This window comes from Ranitomeya imitator, chromosome 1 (assembly GCF_032444005.1).
Source record: "Ranitomeya imitator isolate aRanImi1 chromosome 1, aRanImi1.pri, whole genome shotgun sequence".
NCBI classification, from domain to species: Eukaryota; Metazoa; Chordata; class Amphibia; order Anura; family Dendrobatidae; genus Ranitomeya; species Ranitomeya imitator.
Genome location: NC_091282.1, coordinates 726,845,521 through 726,865,460, shown reverse-complemented (window position 1 = coordinate 726,865,460; position 19,940 = coordinate 726,845,521). Strand labels below are relative to the sequence as shown.

The following is a 19,940-nucleotide window of genomic DNA, read 5'->3' as shown; positions in this document are numbered from 1 at the left end:
GAGCAGGTGTCTCGTGCCCTAGCAATGCAAATTCCTGGCAAGTTAATTGACGACATTCTCTTTAGTTTTCATTTAGCTGCAAATTGCCATAGCCTAACTCTCTACCACGAGATGTTGGCACATGTGGGGTGGGCAGTCTAAACAGGGGACACGTTTAAATACAAATTTTTTGCAATCCAGTTGGAACATACGTGGGGGACCCTTTAGGGGAAAACCGTAATCTGCAATTTATTTTTTTTGTTCTCTGAACTTCCTATTTGACTCGGAGACCCTGGCACCACAAAATGTAGTCCAGTCTCCAGGCGTCATGTTATAAGAGTAGGGGGAGCGGAGCAGGTTGCTATATAGTTATGTGGGAAAAGATTCAGTATATGTTTTAATTATTTAAACCTTTTGCTGACCACTGCCACAGCACACTAGAGTAGCTGTCAATCACTGATATAACCGCCCACTGGATCCAAAATGTCAAAAAGAGCAGAGCTTTAAATGATAAAAACACAGGCTTTGCTGAATCTTTTCTCATAAAACTGTATGTCATTCTGCTCATCTCTCCCTATGCATTTTCGTGGAGACAAGTTTCCTTTAAAAAAAATAAACTGCTGAAAGATTTCATTCGCTATTTAATCTAAGGGTACCATCACACAGTGGCATTTTGATCGCTACGACGGCACGATCCGTGACGCTCCAGCATCGTAACAATATCGCTCCAGCGTCGTAGACTGCTGTCACACTTTGCAATGTACGACGCTGGAGCGTTTCATGACGTGTTTGCGATGTAGAAGCCGTTGGTTACTATGCGCACATCGTATACAATATCGTGCACACCTTTGTCACACCATGCGATCATACCGCCACAGCGGGACACTAGACGACGAAAGAAAGTTTCAAACGATCTGCTTCGACGTACGATTCTCAGTGGGGTCCCTGATCGCAGGAGCGTGTCAGACACTGCGAGATCGTAACTATATTGCTGGAACGTCACAAATCGTGCCGTCGTAGCGATCAAAATGCCACTGTGTGACGGTACCCTTAGTGATGTTTCACTTGCTCAGCTGCTTTCAATACAATGTGTTTCATCAGCAGGAGATTATCACTAGGTGTCCCTGTGCAGGGTGTTCAGCTAATCTGTGTAACCCCACCCCCCCACCATTGATTGGGAGCAAGCTGCCAAACGGGTGTGGGTGGGATGGCACATAGCATTTAAGCACTGCTATATTTGCAGCAGAGAAAATAGAGATTACAACAAAACTGCAGCAAGCAGCCTATTAAGGCTACTTTCACACTAGCGTTATCTGCAATCCGTCACAATGCGTCATTTTGCAGAAAAAACGCATCCTGCGAAAGTGCTTGCAGGATGCGTTTTTTCCCCATAGACTTGTATTGACGATGCATTGCGACGGATTGCCACACGTCGCATCCGTCGTGTGACGGATGCGTCGTGCTTTGGCAGACCGTCAGGAGCAAAAAACGTTACATGTAGCATTTTCCAACCAAGCATGCGCGGCCGGAACTCCGCCCCCACCTCCCCGCACCTCACAATGGGGCAGCGGATGCGCCGGAGAAATGCCTCCGTTGTGCAGTGTGTTAAACGCTAGCGTCGGAATCTCTGCCCGACGCATTGCGACGGGGAGATTCCGACGCTAGTGAGAAAGTAGCCTAAGTGATATTTCTGGAAAAACGTTTTTTTTTTGCGGTATGACCCAAGCCTGATCCTATAAACAAAGCCGTGCCATGGAGTGATGGAATTTCCCTATCCCCAGTTTAATTCTCCTGAGGTGAGCAGCAGCCCTATAGGTATGAGGTTGTGAGTTTGGGGGCCGAAGACTCACGTGTGATCTGTACTTGGCCTTTGTTAAACTGGTTTCACAGATCATCTATGGTGAAGACTAATTTCCTGAAAATGTTCCAAACCATCCTATTAAAATGTGAGAAAAGGGTTAAAATTCCTCAGCAATACTACATATGTATTAATTAAGAAACAGTGGTGTGTTATAAGCCAGTCTTTAGAGGGTGCACTGGAATACAATTTGGTACATTCATTAAAATCCTTAGCACCAGGTGCAGTTTAAAAATAAAACCCACACATGGTACATTCTACCTTCTCAGGGCCAGGACTGAGTCTTTGCTGCTACTCCCGGTATCTGGCTGCAGTGCCATCATCAATATCAAAATACTGATCATATGGGCAGCGCTACCGCGCTCAGTGCTTGACTGGCGACGAGACAGCAATAGCAAAAAGCTGATCATATGGGCAGTGCTACCGAGCTCAGTGCTTGACTGGCATCAATAAGCTGATCATATGGGCAGCGCTACCGAGCTCAGTGCTTGACTGGCATCAATAAGCTGATCATATGGGCAGTGCTACCAAGCTCAGTGCTTGACTGGCGACGAGACAGCAATAGCAAAAAGCTGATCATATGGGCAGTGCTACCGAGCACAATGCTTGACTGGCATCAAAAAGTTGATCATATGGGCAGCGCTACCGAGCTCAGTGCTTGACTGGCGACATGACATCAATATCAAAAAGCTGATCATACAGGCAGTGCTACCGAGCTCAGTGCTTGACTGGCATCAATAAGCTGATCATATGGGCAGCGCTACCGAGCTCAGTGCTTGACTGGCATCAATAAGCTGATCATATGGGCAGCGCTACCGAGCTCAGTGCTTGACTGGCGACATGACATCAATATCAAAAAGCTGATCATACAGGCAGTGCTACCGAGCTCAGTGCTTGACTGGCATCAATAAGCTGATCATATGGGCAGCGCTACCGAGCTCAGTGCTTGACTGGCATCAATAAGCTGATCATATGGGCAGCGCTACAGAGCTCAGTGCTTGACTGGCATCAATAAGCTGATCATATGGGCAGCGCTACCGAGCTCAGTGCTTGACTGGCGACATGACATCAATATCAAAAAGCTGATCATACAGGCAGTGCTACCGAGCTCAGTGCTTGACTGGCATCAATAAGCTGATCATATGGGCAGCGCTACCGAGCTCAGTGCTTGACTGGCATCAATAAGCTGATCATATGGGCAGCGCTACCGAGCTCAGTGCTTGACTGGCATCAATAAGCTGATCATATGGGCAGCGCTACCGAGCTCAGTGCTTGACTGGCGATGGGACATCAATATCAAAAAGCTGATCATACAGGCAGTGCTACCGAGCTCAGTGCTTGACTGGCATCAATAAGCTGATCATATGGGCAGCGCTACCAAGCTCAGTGCTTGACTGGCGACGAGACAGCAATAGCAAAAAGCTGATCATATGGGCAGTGCTACCGAGCTCAATGCTTGACTGGCATCAAAAAGCTGATCATATGGGCAGTGCTACCGAGCTCAGTGCTTGACTGGCGACATGACCTCAATATCAAAAAGCTGATCATACAGGCAGTGCTACCGAGCTCAGTGCTTGACTGGCATCAATAAGCTGATCATATGGGCAGCGCTACCGAGCTCAGTGCTTGACTGGCATCAATAAGCTGATCATATGGGCAGCGCTACCAAGCTCAGTGCTTGACTGGCGACGAGACAGCAATAGCAAAAAGCTGATCATATGGGCAGTGCTACCGAGCTCAGTTCTTGACTGGCATCAATAAGCTGATCACATGGGCAGTGCTACCAAGCTCAGTGCTTGACTGGCGACGAGACAGCAATAGCAAAAAGCTGATCATATGGGCAGTGCTACCGAGCACAATGCTTGACTGGCATCAAAAAGTTGATCATATGGGCAGCGCTACCGAGCTCAGTGCTTGACTGGCGACATGACATCAATATCAAAAAGCTGATCATACAGGCAGTGCTACCGAGCTCAGTGCTTGACTGGCATCAATAAGCTGATCATATGGGCAGCGCTACCGAGCTCAGTGCTTGACTGGCATCAATAAGCTGATCATATGGGCAGCGCTACAGAGCTCAGTGCTTGACTGGCATCAATAAGCTGATCATATGGGCAGCGCTACCGAGCTCAGTGCTTGACTGGCGACATGACATCAATATCAAAAAGCTGATCATACAGGCAGTGCTACCGAGCTCAGTGCTTGACTGGCATCAATAAGCTGATCATATGGGCAGCGCTACCGAGCTCAGTGCTTGACTGGCATCAATAAGCTGATCATATGGGCAGCGCTACAGAGCTCAGTGCTTGACTGGCATCAATAAGCTGATCATATGGGCAGCGCTACCGAGCTCAGTGCTTGACTGGCGATGGGACATCAATATCAAAAAGCTGATCATACAGGCAGTGCTACCGAGCTCAGTGCTTGACTGGCATCAATAAGCTGATCATATGGGCAGCGCTACCGAGCTCAGTGCTTGACTGGCATCAATAAGCTGATCATATGGGCAGCGCTACCAAGCTCAGTGCTTGACTGGCGACGAGACAGCAATAGCAAAAAGCTGATCATATGGGCAGTGCTACCGAGCTCAGTTCTTGACTGGCATCAATAAGCTGATCATATGGGCAGTGCTACCAAGCTCAGTGCTTGACTGGCGACGAGACAGCAATAGCAAAAAGCTGATCATATGGGCAGTGCTACCGAGCACAATGCTTGACTGGCATCAAAAAGTTGATCATATGGGCAGCGCTACCGAGCTCAGTGCTTGACTGGCGACATGACATCAATATCAAAAAGCTGATCATACAGGCAGTGCTACCGAGCTCAGTGCTTGACTGGCATCAATAAGCTGATCATATGGGCAGCGCTACCGAGCTCAGTGCTTGACTGGCATCAATAAGCTGATCATATGGGCAGCGCTACAGAGCTCAGTGCTTGACTGGCATCAATAAGCTGATCATATGGGCAGCGCTACCGAGCTCAGTGCTTGACTGGCGACATGACATCAATATCAAAAAGCTGATCATACAGGCAGTGCTACCGAGCTCAGTGCTTGACTGGCATCAATAAGCTGATCATATGGGCAGCGCTACCGAGCTCAGTGCTTGACTGGCATCAATAAGCTGATCATATGGGCAGCGCTACCGAGCTCAGTGCTTGACTGGCATCAATAAGCTGATCATATGGGCAGCGCTACCGAGCTCAGTGCTTGACTGGCGATGGGACATCAATATCAAAAAGCTGATCATACAGGCAGTGCTACCGAGCTCAGTGCTTGACTGGCATCAATAAGCTGATCATATGGGCAGCGCTACCAAGCTCAGTGCTTGACTGGCGACGAGACAGCAATAGCAAAAAGCTGATCATATGGGCAGTGCTACCGAGCTCAATGCTTGACTGGCATCAAAAAGCTGATCATATGGGCAGTGCTACCGAGCTCAGTGCTTGACTGGCGACATGACCTCAATATCAAAAAGCTGATCATACAGGCAGTGCTACCGAGCTCAGTGCTTGACTGGCATCAATAAGCTGATCATACAGGCAGTGCTACCGCGCTCAGTGCTCGACTGGCGACGTGACATCAATATCAAAAAGCTGAAGCAGCAGAATAATTTACCAGCGACCAGGGAATGGTTAGTAGCGCTGCCCGTATGATATAATTTTTTTTTTTTTAATAATCAACTAGGATTGTTTGAAAGGGGGACAAATCCCTTTTAAATAGGCATGAGGCCATAAAAGTCTTAATGACTCATCACCACTGAGCTCCAGAAATGTATCCCAGTCATTGGCATACACATCTGTAGCCTAATTTCTCATACCTACTCCTGTTAAACCTCATCCAGTTTTTCAAATAGTTGATAAGGGTATCGTAAAAATGACAAGTCGGATGGCGAGCAAAAAGTTTTACACGGTCTTCAAGTGCAAATATTTTGCTGAATTGCTCCCTTAGTGTTGCCCCTGACAAAGTGCAGATAAAGAGAATAAGACACTATATACTAGTAACATCAATTATAGTGAAGGGGTGAAGATGTGACCCCCTCAGGCCACACCCAGCATTTGGTGACCGTGAATGTAACCCAACCGCTTAAGAAAAGGAAAACCGTAGAGGAGCAAATCCATGTTGCTGGAGGAGTAATGTTTCCATAAATAATTCAATGTCTTCTCAATGTCACGTATTAAATAATTAAGCAAAAAAAAAAAGCCCTTAAAGTGACCACCCATGTGTGGCAGCCAGGCATTGTGGCTTATATTACTTGTCTGCCCCATGGTAATGGCCAGAGACATGGACAGATTAATTTCAGCTGCGCCTACTTACTGCAGAAGTATGAAAACCTGCTGGTGACATGATCCAACTAGGCAATGGACCCATTCTGTGTATTCCCACCCAGCCGCTTTCCTCTTACTTCAGGTGTACATTAACTGTTTGTACCATAAGAGACAATAACGCAGAAGGGGGGTCTATCCCTGACAAACTCTGCAACAACAAGTGCTCCTATGAAGAACGCCATGATGTGTTCTAGGGGACTGTCACCTTCACATCATGCCATAGCTTAGATTAAATGTTTATGGTACGTATCCAGAACAATGTGTGCATTAAGGCTACATCCACATGTTACAGAATTGGGGCAGATTTTATTTTCTGCAATAAATTCTGCATGCTGCTCTGTTGGCCGGTTTACCCTTGCCATTGTACAGGATCACGGTCACAAAAGCATCCATTGAAATATGTACTTATAACTATTTTTTTTAAATATGAAGACAGACAACATTAATGCTCAGTATTAAAGGGGGCCACAACCTTACACTAAACACTCATCCTACCTTGCCATGGAGGTTAGCACCCTAAACTGGAATATGTGGCACCCCTGCTAGTCGATGGCTCGCCCTTCTCACACTAGTGTCCCGCCATGTCATGAGTTAGGGCTCAGTAAACAGAAATTAATGTAAAACAGAAACCACAGCATTAGAGATTGAAAGGAAGGTGCCAAGCGCATATGTGCCTGATAATTTATATTTAAAAAAAAAAGCCATAGGAAAAGACCTGGCTGTCCAATACATGCGATTAGCATAGTCTTTTCTTATTAGAAGCTGCTCACTATACTATAATGCGCAACTAAATCCCAACATACATAATTATGTATCAGAATTCGACTAGATGGGGAAACGGACCTTGTGGTATCAGGTGCCTGAGCATATGATCCCTAGATGGAATGCTAGAAATATCATCTTCCTGGCCACTAGTCAGATAAGTATATTTTTATAAAATTGCCTGATTTAGTACTAGTGAAGAGCAAATGTGCCCTGGTAAGATGTCATCCAAGCATGCTCATGCACTGAGTGTCTTCGGTGTGCTTGAATAATATGTTCGATTCCCAGTTGCTGTTAGTTGCAACACATGCGGGGATTGTCTAACAGCCACGGGAACTGGATCATATTTTTTCGAGCACACGAAAGTCATTGAGCACCTGAGCATGCTCAGATAACACCTTATTTGAGCATGCTCACTCATCACCATTTAGTACTCCTGATGAACCTTTAAGCTGTGTGCACACGTTGCTGTTTTTTCGTGTTTTTTTCCCCCGATTAAATCGCTATAAAACCGCAAAAAAAAAAAAAAAAAAGCATACAATAAGCATCCCATCATTTAGAAAGAATTCTGCATGTTTTGTGCACATGATGCATTTTTCTGCGAAAAAACACACAACATATTCATTAATTTTGCGTATTTCCCACTACAAAAATGCATTGGGAAATGTCTGGGGGGAAAAACGCATCAAAAAACATGCAGATTTCTTGCAGAAAATTTTCAGGCTTTTCTCAGGAATTTTCTGCGAGAAATCCTGAACGTGTTCACATAGCCTAAGGGTATGTTTTCACGTGGCATAATACATCAGGAGTTGCGTACAGCTGCAGCAGCCAGATGTTATTGCATAGTGGAGGAGATTTTATGAAATCCCATCTCCACTATGTGCACACGGCCGCATCCGGCAGCCCTGCATTTACACACATGTGGCGCAGCTTTATAGACCGCAGCATGTCTATCTTGTGGAGATGCTTAGTCTCCGCAAGACAAATAACCCGGTCTATGTCTACATACATACACACACACACACACACACACACACACACACTCACTCTTGTGTGTCAGATACAGTGCCAGCAAAAAAAAAAAAAAAAAAAAACCTTTACATTTGCGCAGCAAAAATAAAATTGACAAAGTCCACATAATTTAACTTTTTAAAAGTGTACACAATGGGGGAGAAAATAAAAAACTGTCTAATAAAGCTAGCTTTGTTGCAAATATCAACCAATCAACGCTCAGTTTTCACTTCTCTGGTAAAGCGAAAGCTGCCCTCTGATTGGTTGCTATGTGCAGCTCAACCGGTTTTGCTTTTTGGCAGTCTTGTAAAGATTTTTTTTGCCGACACTGTAGATAATCTCTCTCGGACTTGTTAGGTAGGGGTGTGTAGGTAGGTGTATAATATACACACACACATATACACATATATATATATATATATATATATATATATATATATATATATATATATATATATATATATATATATATATATATATATATATATATATACACATATATATACACATATATACACATATATATACACATATATACACATATATACACATATATACACATACATACATACACTAGATGGAATGCATTATTTATCAGGCACCTGATACCAATTACCGGCAACTTTATTTTAAAAACAAAAATAAATTATTAATTCCTTCTTTCCAGTAAACGCTGCTGGAGAGAAGTAATGAATGGGGCTTCAGCACCACACGCAGGGGGGTGACAGCGCTTACAGTAGCGCTGTCTCCTGCACGGCACACAGACTGCACACGGACAACATCCGTGTGCGGTACGTGTTTTACACGGACCCATTGACTTTAATGGGTCCGTGTGATCCGTGCGCTCCCACGAACACGGACATGTCTCAGTGTTTTCCAAACAGACACACGGTCCTTGAAAACACGCCGACATATGCAGAGACACATTGATTTTAATGTGTCTACGAGAGTCAGTGTCTCCGGTACGCGAGGAAACTGTCACCTCAAGTACCGGAGCCACTAACGTGTGAAACAGGCCTCACACAGTCACCTTTATAAAAGAAAGACTCCTGTCCACAGACTCAATTAATCAGTCACACTTTACCCCCTACAACATGGGCAAGACCAAAGCACTTTATAAGGATGTCAGGAAGATGAGTGAATTAGCTGCAGAGGGAGCCCGGTTTCCTGGCTCGTGCCAGCCGATTGCCTCTGCAGCTGCATGTGTCATGGTGGTGTGACAGCCTGCATGGAGAGCCTGTTTGTTAGGCTCTCCATGCATGTGTAGTGAAGGTCACACATGCAGCTGCAGCGCCTATCAGCCAGCGCGATCCAGGAAGCTGGGCTCCCTCTGCAGCTAATTCGGCAAGCTCTATAGCTTGCTGAATAAGAGGAAACCCGAGCAAATTCGCTCATCTCTAGTCAGGGATAAGATCAGACTTGCACAAAGCTGGAATGGGCTACAAAACCATAAGTAAGACGCTGGGTGAGGAGGAGACAACTGTTGGTGCAATAGTAGGAAAATGGAAGAAATACAAAATGACTGTCAATAGACAGTCTGGGGCACCATGCAAAATACCACCTTGTGGGGTATCATTGATTGTGAGGAAGGTGAGAGATCAGCCTAAAACTACACAAGGGGAACTGGTTAATGATCTCAAGGCAGCTGGGACCACAGTCACCAAGAAGACCACTGCTAACACATTACACCGTAAGGTTATGAGTCCACGTTCAGGATTGCATCAGGATTTTATGCAGGTAAAATCCTGACCAAATCTGCACCTGAGGTCACTGGCAGGTCGCCTGCGCTGTACTTGCGTTGTTTCAGCAATGTAAGGACATGCTGTGTTCTTAAAAGACGCGCCGCATGTGCGTTTTCATGGGTCTGCCGCATGCGTCTTTTAATGCATAGTAGAGACAGAATTTCATGAAATCCCCTCCACTATGCTGTAACATCTGGACGCTGCATTTTTGACGCTGCAGCTCAACGCAGCGTCAAAAACACAGCGTTTCCTGAACGTGAAAGCATAACCTAAAGGTTTAAAATCCTGCTCAAGAAGGCACATGTGCAGGCCCATCTGAAGTTTGCCAATAAACACCTGGATGATTGTGAGTGATTAGGAGAATCTTAATTTGTAGTAAATGTCATTAAACAAGGCGGGAAGTTATTATACATTTAATATTTCACCAGATTTGCTTTTAAAAATGGATTCCACAGTTCCATAAATTGTACATCTATAAACTCTACTGAAAACATTGCAGCTTAGAAAGAACGATCAATAGATGAAGACTGTATATTACACGGAATATAAAAAAGAAAAAGTGCAAAGTGACGAAGAAGAAAACAAAACCACAAAAACACTATTAAACAAAAGGTGAAAGCCAATGCATTCAGAAAGATTCAGGATGCACATTTTATTGAAGTAAAGCCAGACAATATCTTTCTCATATAGTTTGTCACTATACAAGTCACCTCATGTATTCACTTTGTCACAGTATTTCAGACACTTGTGCCAGTTCCGAGTACAACTCTCTCCAGTTAAACCAATGATAAACACTTTTAAATGCTTCAAGCCCTATATATTTTTAGAGTTTCTTTCTTTTTTTTAGAAACATCGTACAGGATATACATATTTAACAAGACACTTAAAATTAAAGAAAAAAAAAAAAAAAACACAAAACAGAAATTAAAAAAAAAAAAAAAAATCCATCCGTACACCTATAGCCACAACAACTTCCATAGCTGCTTTGTAAAGATTAGGTGGCATCAGCTAGCAATAGATTTTATATGTACATCTATTAGGAGTTATTTACATAAAAGGGCTAAATATCCAGTTGAAAAATGAAAAAAAAAAAGTAAAGGCTCTTGTGTTAAATGTGCAGTTTCGCGACCCCATGAAAAAAAAAAAAAACGAACAAAAGAAACCCTCATGTTTATGTACAATGTAAACAGCATGGGGCATGAAAATGTCTCTTTCTTTCTACTAGACCAATACAATTCCTGCCCGCACTTGTCAGTCTTCTTCAATGTCAGACTCTCTCGCTTTCTTGCACACAGTTCGGTTAAAGCTGTGAAAAGCGGGCACCCAGCGGTTGTCGTGAAGCCCCACCCTACAGCCGCGGCTCTCTTTTTGAGACATGTGACAGCACATCCAAAAACCCGGGCCGTAAGGTAAAGCTTGGCAGTAAGGTTTGGGATGCCACAGGCATAAAGACACGTCGCCCCTCGCATACTTTTTCTTGCACTGCTTGCAAGGGTCATCTTTGTAGCGAGGGTCCCGCACCCACAGCGAGTCGCACGGTCGGATGTCGTAATGTTCGATAAGGAATTTGAAATAGAAGGAAGTGCATTTTAGGGCAGCGAGAGATCGGGTGGGAAGATACTTGAATATCTTCACCAGGATGTGATGGGGTAAGAACGCCATGTACTGCTGTGGCTCCAAGAGCTGTTGGATCTTAAATCGAGTCTCGAGAAAATCATGAGACACCTGCCTCTTTACGGAGGAGGCATTGAGTACCTGAGTTACGGTTCCAAGTGAGGAGATAGAGACGGCGTACTGTGCAATCATTGAGCTATTCTGCATACACAGAGTATTGTCAAAGGCGCATTTCTCAGGGCCGTCTGCCTGTGACTTTACTTCAGGGCTCACCCGTACATGTGCATGTGTTGCATCGTTATGATCACTTTGAAAAAATAGGACCCCGGGTGATGGGTCACCTGATAAAGCTTTGTCCTGCGTGTGTCCTATATCCTGTGTTTGCATTCGTACATCTGAAGTCTTATAGGAGAGATCAGGGATCCTATCTGAACACTCTGACTTTTCATCAGCTGCAACATTCACCAACTGACTCTCATAAGAATCGGGGACACATTCAACAGCTTTTATACAGACAGAAATAGATAAGTTACAAGGATCTACAGTTATCGCAATATCGCCCCTACACCTCATTTTTAGGTAAGTCTCTCTTACGAGTTCAAGGTCTACGTTGGCCACAAAAAAGTCTTCCATAGGCGGCAAAGACTCAGAATCTTGAGGCTTGGGTGGAGCGCAGTTTTGCCAAGATTTCACAGCAGAAACGTCTTCCTCATTTTGCAAGACATCGGTCTCCACCCCAGAAGCAGCAGTAGAGTGTTTTTCAGGATCAGACGCATCATCTTGCAGAGGACTTGCTCCTTGCTGTGAGCCGCTGACAAGCAACATCCGGCCGACGTTCCTTCTGAAGCTGTTGTTTCTCGAGAGTCCTCCTGATTCACGGTCGTTCTGGCGTCTCAAACATTCAGATTCCAATTTAGCCACCATTTCCAAGACGCACACGGACTCCAGTTCGGTCTTCTCTGAATTGTCTTTCTCAGAAGAGTTTTCACTGGCTGCGAGTGCCATCAAGGAAACGGGCGGAAGGGCACATTTAGAATTTCCAGTGGGTTTCGAAGGATTGGAAAAGGGTTTAGCACAATCAGAAAGTAACGCACTTGCTCTTTGTTCTAGAAAAGCTACCATCTCTATCACAGAAATGGGTCTTCCAGGAAGAATTCCATCATTATCAGTGACAAAATTTATTGAACAGTCTTCCACAACGCTTGGGAAAGACTCAGAGAGGAGGCACTTTTTCTGCGCTTCCTGCACCTTCTCCAGATGGTTCTTTACGCGTTTCATGTCCACCGATTTCTTTCGCCTTTTGGCAGCTCTTCCATTCATGTCCCCAGTGTTTTTAATCTTCATGGAGCTGTTCCTATTGCTGATGCAGTGATGAGAGGCAAAAAAGGCAATCTTCTCTTTCGTGTTTCCTGGCTTGATGAGGGCATAACTATCCAATGGGACCTCTCCTTCGTCACCCTGATGGATGGTTGCAGGTGGAACATTCTTTGCTTTGACCTCGAAGCTGTTGGAGGAGCTCATCCCTGCCATATTGCACATGGTGTTTGGAGACAGCGTGCCCAATGGCCTGCGGGGGGGATTGTCCATACAGGGTAAACAATTCTTGGAGGCCACATTATGCTTCTCTTCTTTTGCCGAGCTTTGGTTGTTCAGATGCATGCCTTTGTTTGATCTTGGTTCTAGGAGAGATTCTCTTTTCTGTATTTTGTGATATGGCTTTAAATGCATTCCAGAAGCCCTGCAAAAAAACAGAAGTGCAGGCAGTGAGACTCGCATACATACAGAACCCAAAATCAATACATTCAGCAAAATCCCACAGCTGACCATATGCAGCCAGATCCCATCAGCTTAAGGAAAATCTCTTATGTTGAAAAAACACATTAGTAGCCAGATTTTGTACAGATTTGCTGCTCTTTACACAGCTTATGCAGTCGGGACAGCTCTGTAATCCTTGAAAAAGAAAATCATGAGGGCAAGCAAGCCATCCGAGAGAGCCAACAGCCTGATATTAGCAGCAATCTGACACCTAACTTTCAAAAAAAATACTGATTTTACTTCATTCTTCATTTGGAAAAAAATAGTGATTTTGAAGACTACACATCAGCTAGGTGGGCCTAAAAATTCAATAATTTGTGTAAATGAAGAAAAACTGATGTCAGTATACAATCTACAAAGAACTAGATTTCACACCAGTAAAATGGCTCCGCATCCACATGGGTGCACACATCTGTGCCTTTATCTATTCAAGTCTATGGTAGTCACTGAGGCCATGTTCCTAACGCACTGGAGGGTTTGCTCTCCCCCACACCAATCAGAAATTCACAGCATATTTTGGGTGAACACAAGTGCGTATCAGAAAAAAGTATTTGTCTAAGGTTCCTGCTATAAAAATATCCTACAATAATTGCTTTTCTCTGATGTGCAGTCGTTCTGAACTAATGCTAGCCCTGTACATAGGTGTGAAAAGGCTGTTCAGAAAAAGTGGGCAATCCCCATACAGGTGCTTAAAAAGGTAAAAGCAAAAGACAAACCTGCCATGTTGGATTTTATTGGTTAACTTTCCAATTAAGAAAAAAAAAAAAAAACACCACAGTGCACTGTGCATGGACCGGCTGCAGGTCTCCTTATCCATGCTTGACAGCCTCAGACATGTAACCTTGCCAAATTCAGGTCATGAGACCCAAGGCCGGGAAAGGATTCCATACACAATTGGTGGGTCCTCTGGCTGACAACTAGTCCTCTTACTGAAATCACTGCCTGGCCCCTTACTGCCTGGCCCCTCCATTACTAACCATAAATCAGGAACAGCTGAGGCCAAGTGCCAGACTTGGTGCATCAAATATGATGCACCACTTCTGGGTTGGCTGCAGGCTGATATTTGTAGGTTGGGAATGGCCCAATAACCATGGGTGTTCCCAGTATATTAATATCAGTGCCCAGCTGACTGCTTTGCCTTAGTTGATTAAAAATAGGTGGGCCCATCATCATTTCTTTTAGCGTCCTATATTATTAATAACCAGCAAAGGCAAAGCAGACAGCTGAGGGCTGATATTAATAGGCTGGGAATGCCCATGGATATTGGGTCATGCCAAATCTACAAATAAAAGATGCGAGATCCCGCCTATTTTTAAATAACCAACCAAGGGAAAGCAGACAGTTGTTAGCTGGTCTCATGCTGGGAAGGGGCCAAATATCCATGGACCTTCACAGCCTGAGATTACCAGCTGTCCGCTTTACCTTGGCATCAAAAATGGAGGGGGGGCCCTACGCCGTGTTTTTTTTTTTTTTTAAACTTAAAATGTAGGCAGAAGTGCCTACACCAGAAAGGCTTGTTGATTGGCTGCACTGCAGTCTTTGAACAAGCTTCGTTCGGGCTGCCGAGCCCAAACTAACACCAACTTCCGTGATAAATCAGTGTTCGGAGTCTGTGCACGAACACTAGGTGTCCGGTACAGACCCCAATCTAAGGGGGTTCACCCATCACTACTCTTGACCTCCCCATACACACATGTGCATGCTCAGTTGACCATGCATGTGTTCTCAATGGGAAGCAAGCTGCTGCAGGACACTTGTTGCAATTCATCTCCAAAGGAGAAGAAAGGATCAAGCAATGTTAATTGCCAGATACTTCCGTACTCTGACATCAGTTCACAGCAAAGGGCTTGGCAGATTCAACTAATGTGTATGGGGGCCCCAAAATGGTTCATGGATGCCACTCGCTTATGCATCGGTAGGAGAGCAGCGCAATGATGTTGCATTGCCAGCTACCTGCTAGGGCACGTGCACAACGCCTGCAGATTGTGCTCGAATCATTGCACTGCTCACCTCTCCATGCATAATTTAGAGTAGCACCAACTGGAGGAAGTTCTCTGTTTAAATGTAAAAAATCCAGCAGATGGTCCTCTTAACAATGACCGACAACGAGCATGGACGACTCCGCAACACTTACCTCTTGACATGTTGATAGGAGTGGAATTTAAGTGGTTCCCTGTGGAGGCCGGTTCGGCTGGAACTCATCCTAACTGCCTGCACACGAGGCGTGTCGTCACAGCCAGTCCATCTTGGTTATGGGTTTATGCTCAGTCCGTCACAGTTGTGGTAAACTGCAGAAACACAAACAGAAGAGGAACATTTAGCGGGACTGATTGGCGCCGTTCATCCCCAACACAGGTAATGGATGACACGGAAAACCACATTACATGAAACAAGCACCCTTCCCCCAATAAGGATTGCTTATGGAGCCACTTGCTCCACTTTTAGTGCCATGCAGATAAGGCTACTTTCACACTGGCGTTTTTTTTTTTTTTTTTTTTTTTTTTAATACATCGCAATGCGTCGTTTAGGGGAAAAAAACGCATCCTGCAAAGTTGTTTGCAGGATGCGTTTTTGCCCCATAGAGTTACATTACCGATGCATTGCGACGTATTGACACACGTCGCAACCGTCTTGCAACCGTTGCGCCGTGTTGTGGCGGACCGCCGGGAGCTAAAAACGTTAAATGTAACTTTTTTGCAGCCGACGGACCGCTTTTTCCGACTGCGCATGCGCGGCCGGAACTCCGCCCCCACCTACCCGCACCTCACAATGGGGCAGCGGATGCGCCGGAGAAATGCATCCGCTGCACCCGTTGTGCGGCACAACAAACGCTAGCGTCGGAATCTCGGCCCGACGCAATGCGATTATGCGACGGGCCGAATCCGACGCTAGTGTGAAAGTAGCCCAACTCCTAGAGCAATTCTGAAGTTTCATTATAAACGTAAAAATAAATAAATAAAAATTGCACACTTCTGGAACAAATAGCAAACACTGTAGCCGTACGCAAGGTGTACTTACTATTGGCCCTGTTTACACTACAAGATCCATTTTAGGCAAAAAACAGGTTTAAAAATATCTGAACTGAAGATTTCCACAACTCAACACTTGTGACTGTCGTATCTGCCAGGAGGCTAAAAATACAGGAGCCGAGGCCGACACTTCATAATCCAGACGGTGCCACTTACTGGAGGCCTATTAATCACAGGATTGAGGATCCCAAAACAGAAGGGGCAGCTATACACGAGATGGCCAAATATTAGGGCAACAGACTGCCCCCATACACACGAGCACTTGGGCTAGCTAAGCAAAACCAGGAACTAGGAGAAAAGCTGCTTCAGGGTATGTGCACACGTTCAGTTTTTTTCGCGATAAAAACTAATTAAAAACGCATACATTATGCATTCTATCATTTAGAATGCATTCTGCAATTTGTGCACATGATGCGTTTTTTTCCCCCGCGGGGGGGGGGGGGGAAAGCAGCACGTTCATTAATTTTGCTTTTTTTTTTTGCGTTTTTCCCGCTATTCTATGCCTTTGGAAAAAACGCATGCGGATTTCTGGCAGAAATGTCAGGTTTTTGTCAGGAAAATTTCTGCCAGAAATCCTGACGTGTGCACATAAGTCTGTCGTAGGCTATCTCCCCTAAAAAAAGATGGGACGTGGAAGCTTACATGTTCCTGATTTCATGCACAGTGTCCCAAACAGTGCAATATGAGGGGCACAGAGACCCCATGTGCGGTTCTGCAGAGTGTAGACCTCTAGATTTGAGTGGCTGGCAGTGGAAGCAGACTAAACCCAAAATTAGTATAAAAGCACAGAGACAAGTACACCACGTACAGCGCCATGCCAGATTCATCACATGGCAAAACATGGGAGGATTCTGCAAATACAGGAGGAGGGGGGGGGGCGGGGAATAGAAGGAAGACAAAAAAAAAAAAAAAACACACCACACACACACACACACACACACACACACCTTGGAAGCACTTAAGATTCCAGGAAACAAGGTTAAAAAGTACGAAGGAACATGAAGAACCGGGGTCTCGGGGCCACGCTCTTATTTCTGTAGCCCACCATTCGCAGAGGGACTGCTCTTTGCAGGGAAAGGAAAGATTCCCCTTTGGATGACTATAGGCGAGAGGGATTCTGATAGGAGCGAGAAGCCGAATGTGGTCTGTCTGCACCTGCTTCTCATTATTAATGAAGTCCAGACATGGCAGCGGCAATTCTCCCAGCATGGAGGTGGATCATCACAGCAACCCCACTGAGAATTGATATGTGGGGGACCTTGTACCCTTGGTCATGCACCCTGCCACTCCATTCAAGCCTCTTACACTGGCAAGGATAGCCGAGTGCACATCTGTGCTAAAGGCATCTTGTGTAGTCATAGACTAAGGTTGTCAGCATACTGCCCCACTTAAAGGCATGGTCTACACTTGAGAAAAATTTGGAGTTTGGCGAATTATTCCAATGTGTAGTATTCGCCTCTGCATTGTCGACTCCAGTTCTTGCCTAGTCGCAATCCTGCACAGACTAGTGTCAGCCACTTCTCAATGGAATCTACTAAATGAAGCGGAAAGTGGAGCCGAATCCTAACAGTGTGCACATTACATTGCCGAAGATGTCCTCAGGGGAGGGAGGATGTTTGGACAACCCTTGAAGCTATACCCTGGCCCCACCAGAGAATAGTTAGAGAATAGTTTTGCACAGTATAGAGCTCGAAATCTCTCATACTTCTAGATCCTCGGATCATTTGACATTACTAAGACCACCAAATACTAGACAACTCTCAAAAACACATGCAGATGTGCAGGATATGTCATAAATGTGATAATGGATGCAAGTCCACAGCCACATTGTGGGAAATGAGACGTGCAGTGCTCTCCTTTCGTTTGTATGGGAGTTAAAAAAAAAAAAAAGCCAAGAAAGTGTCCGTATAAACAAATGGAGAGAGCACCGTGTGGGGCCCAGGATCCAGCGGACATTTTCGGTATATCAGGTACCATTTAAAAGGAACCTGGCACCTCCAGAAAGGCAGTTTCCCGGCAGCTATAGAAATATCTGCAGATAAATAGCATTGGCCGCACTGTCCTCAGAAAAGGGGAGATTTTGGCTGTCCTGGTAATGTAAAAATGGATAAGGAGCAGGTGTATTTTATGGTTACCCACATAAACCTGGTCATATGGCAATGATGCCGGTGTTATAAATCAGGGAGGAATCCAAATGACTGCCAAGTCGTTTGAAAGGCATTTTTTGCAGTGAATGATTAATAGGTTGTGAAATGCACCCACAGAAGAGCTTAAAGCTGAGGACACATTCTTAAAGGGGCAGGAAACGGGTTGACAAACAGTTTTAAGACTACTTCCCAAAAAGGTCACCAGAAGCCGAGGTCATATGGGCCCGCTTCGCTTTTGGAAAGGAGTATATTTAACAGAACAATCTGTAAATCAATAAGCAAGGACAAAGTAGGGGAATTTCTTTTATAGGGGATAGAGGAAGCAGATCATTTGACTAAAAGAAAAATGGTAAGTTATACCTGAGGAGGAGCAGGTAAAAAAAAAAAAAAAGGTGAAAACGTCTTAGTGGTCAAATACAAGCCAAGAGTTAAGTACTTTATGACAGGGATTAGCGGTGGGAGGTCACTACCACTCCCAGAAGCCAACTTTCATCGCAACTCCTATTTTTACAGAGCTAAACTGGAGCAGGACACCTGACAAGCGAGTGGATGGTTTTTATAGCTTTTGATCTTAAAATAGAGATTAGGTTTCACTGTAACAGAATTAGGATCAACCAAAATGTATGGAACTAAAGACTGACAACACACCGAGTATCACGATGTGCGGGCTATACTCACAGAAAGGAGCAGGAGATCCAGAAAGTATAAACAAGGCTTTATTATTCACACTATCGTGTTTCTGTACTTCTCCAGGCAAGACAAACAAAAAAAACCCTGCTTATACTCTGAGCTGAGCCAGCATGCAGTAATAATCCCTGCCTTGCCAAACTGCTACCTGAACAGTACCCACAACTGTTCCTCATGGTACTGCCATATCTGTGAGCCTTTATCCCATCCAGATCTCAAGCCTGGGGCACTCCAGCTCTATTCACTGGCCATTGCTGCTTTCTCCTGCTTGACCGACAGCCTCTATGCAGTGTGACTTCAGACAAGGAAGCCGTCCAGCCAAGCAGAAGGAGGAGGCACTGGGTGGGGGGGGAATAGAGCTGGGGTGACAGGCTTGAGCAGTGCTTCCAAGCAGATTTCTCTTTGAGGGTATGTGCACACGTTCAGGTTTTCTCATTTTTTTTTTCACGATAAAAAAAGGCATTAAAAAACGCAGACATATGCATTTTATCATTTAGAATGCACTCTGCAATTTTTGTGCACATGGTGGTGTTGGGGGGGGGCGGGGGGCGGCACAAGGCTTAGTTTGGAAAATCAGGCAAGGTACACTCCCTTAGTTTTACAGTACCAGAAGAAAAAAAAATTCTTACCAGTCAAATGACTTTCTTCCCATCTCAAGCCAATGTCAAACTTTATGGTGTATTGCCATCATAGTTCTCCAGTATGGCTCCCCGGTCACACAGTTTCTGCCGGGAATTCTGGGGTTCTGCCTGAATGAATGTCCCCCCCCAAAACCCTGGAGAGGGCCACAGACTACAATGACATTTCATATCAATATGAAATGAGCTCCATTTGTGGGTTTTTCCCCCGGAGTCAGTACATGGGGGGCACAGAGACTAGGTTATATTGGCACCCCGTAGAGCAGATCTGCCTCATCCCTCATTTACTGCCCAGTATGGCTATAAAAGGATCATTATGTAGGTTTCCACGT

The 19,940-nt window shown here is 44.9% G+C and overlaps 1 protein-coding gene across 2 annotated transcripts in view; it reads right to left on the bottom strand.

Moving 5' to 3' along the window:
* Positions 1–10,291: 10,291 nt before the first annotated feature.
* Positions 10,292–19,940, bottom strand: part of FBXO34 (F-box protein 34) — a 38,554-nt gene continuing 28,905 nt past the window's right edge. Inside the window, exons 1-3 of one of the 2 annotated variants that reach the window (XM_069732715.1) lie at positions 18,962–19,024; positions 15,242–15,395; positions 10,292–13,030 (exon numbers count right to left, since the gene is read on the bottom strand). In XM_069732715.1, coding sequence (XP_069588816.1) covers positions 10,930–13,030; positions 15,242–15,309 — 2,169 coding nt within the window. In that variant the 5' untranslated portion in view covers positions 15,310–15,395; positions 18,962–19,024 and the 3' untranslated portion in view covers positions 10,292–10,929. Of the gene's footprint in view, positions 13,031–15,241; positions 15,396–18,961; positions 19,025–19,940 lie in introns of those variants that run through there. The other variant, XM_069732706.1, reaches the window with a different exon arrangement.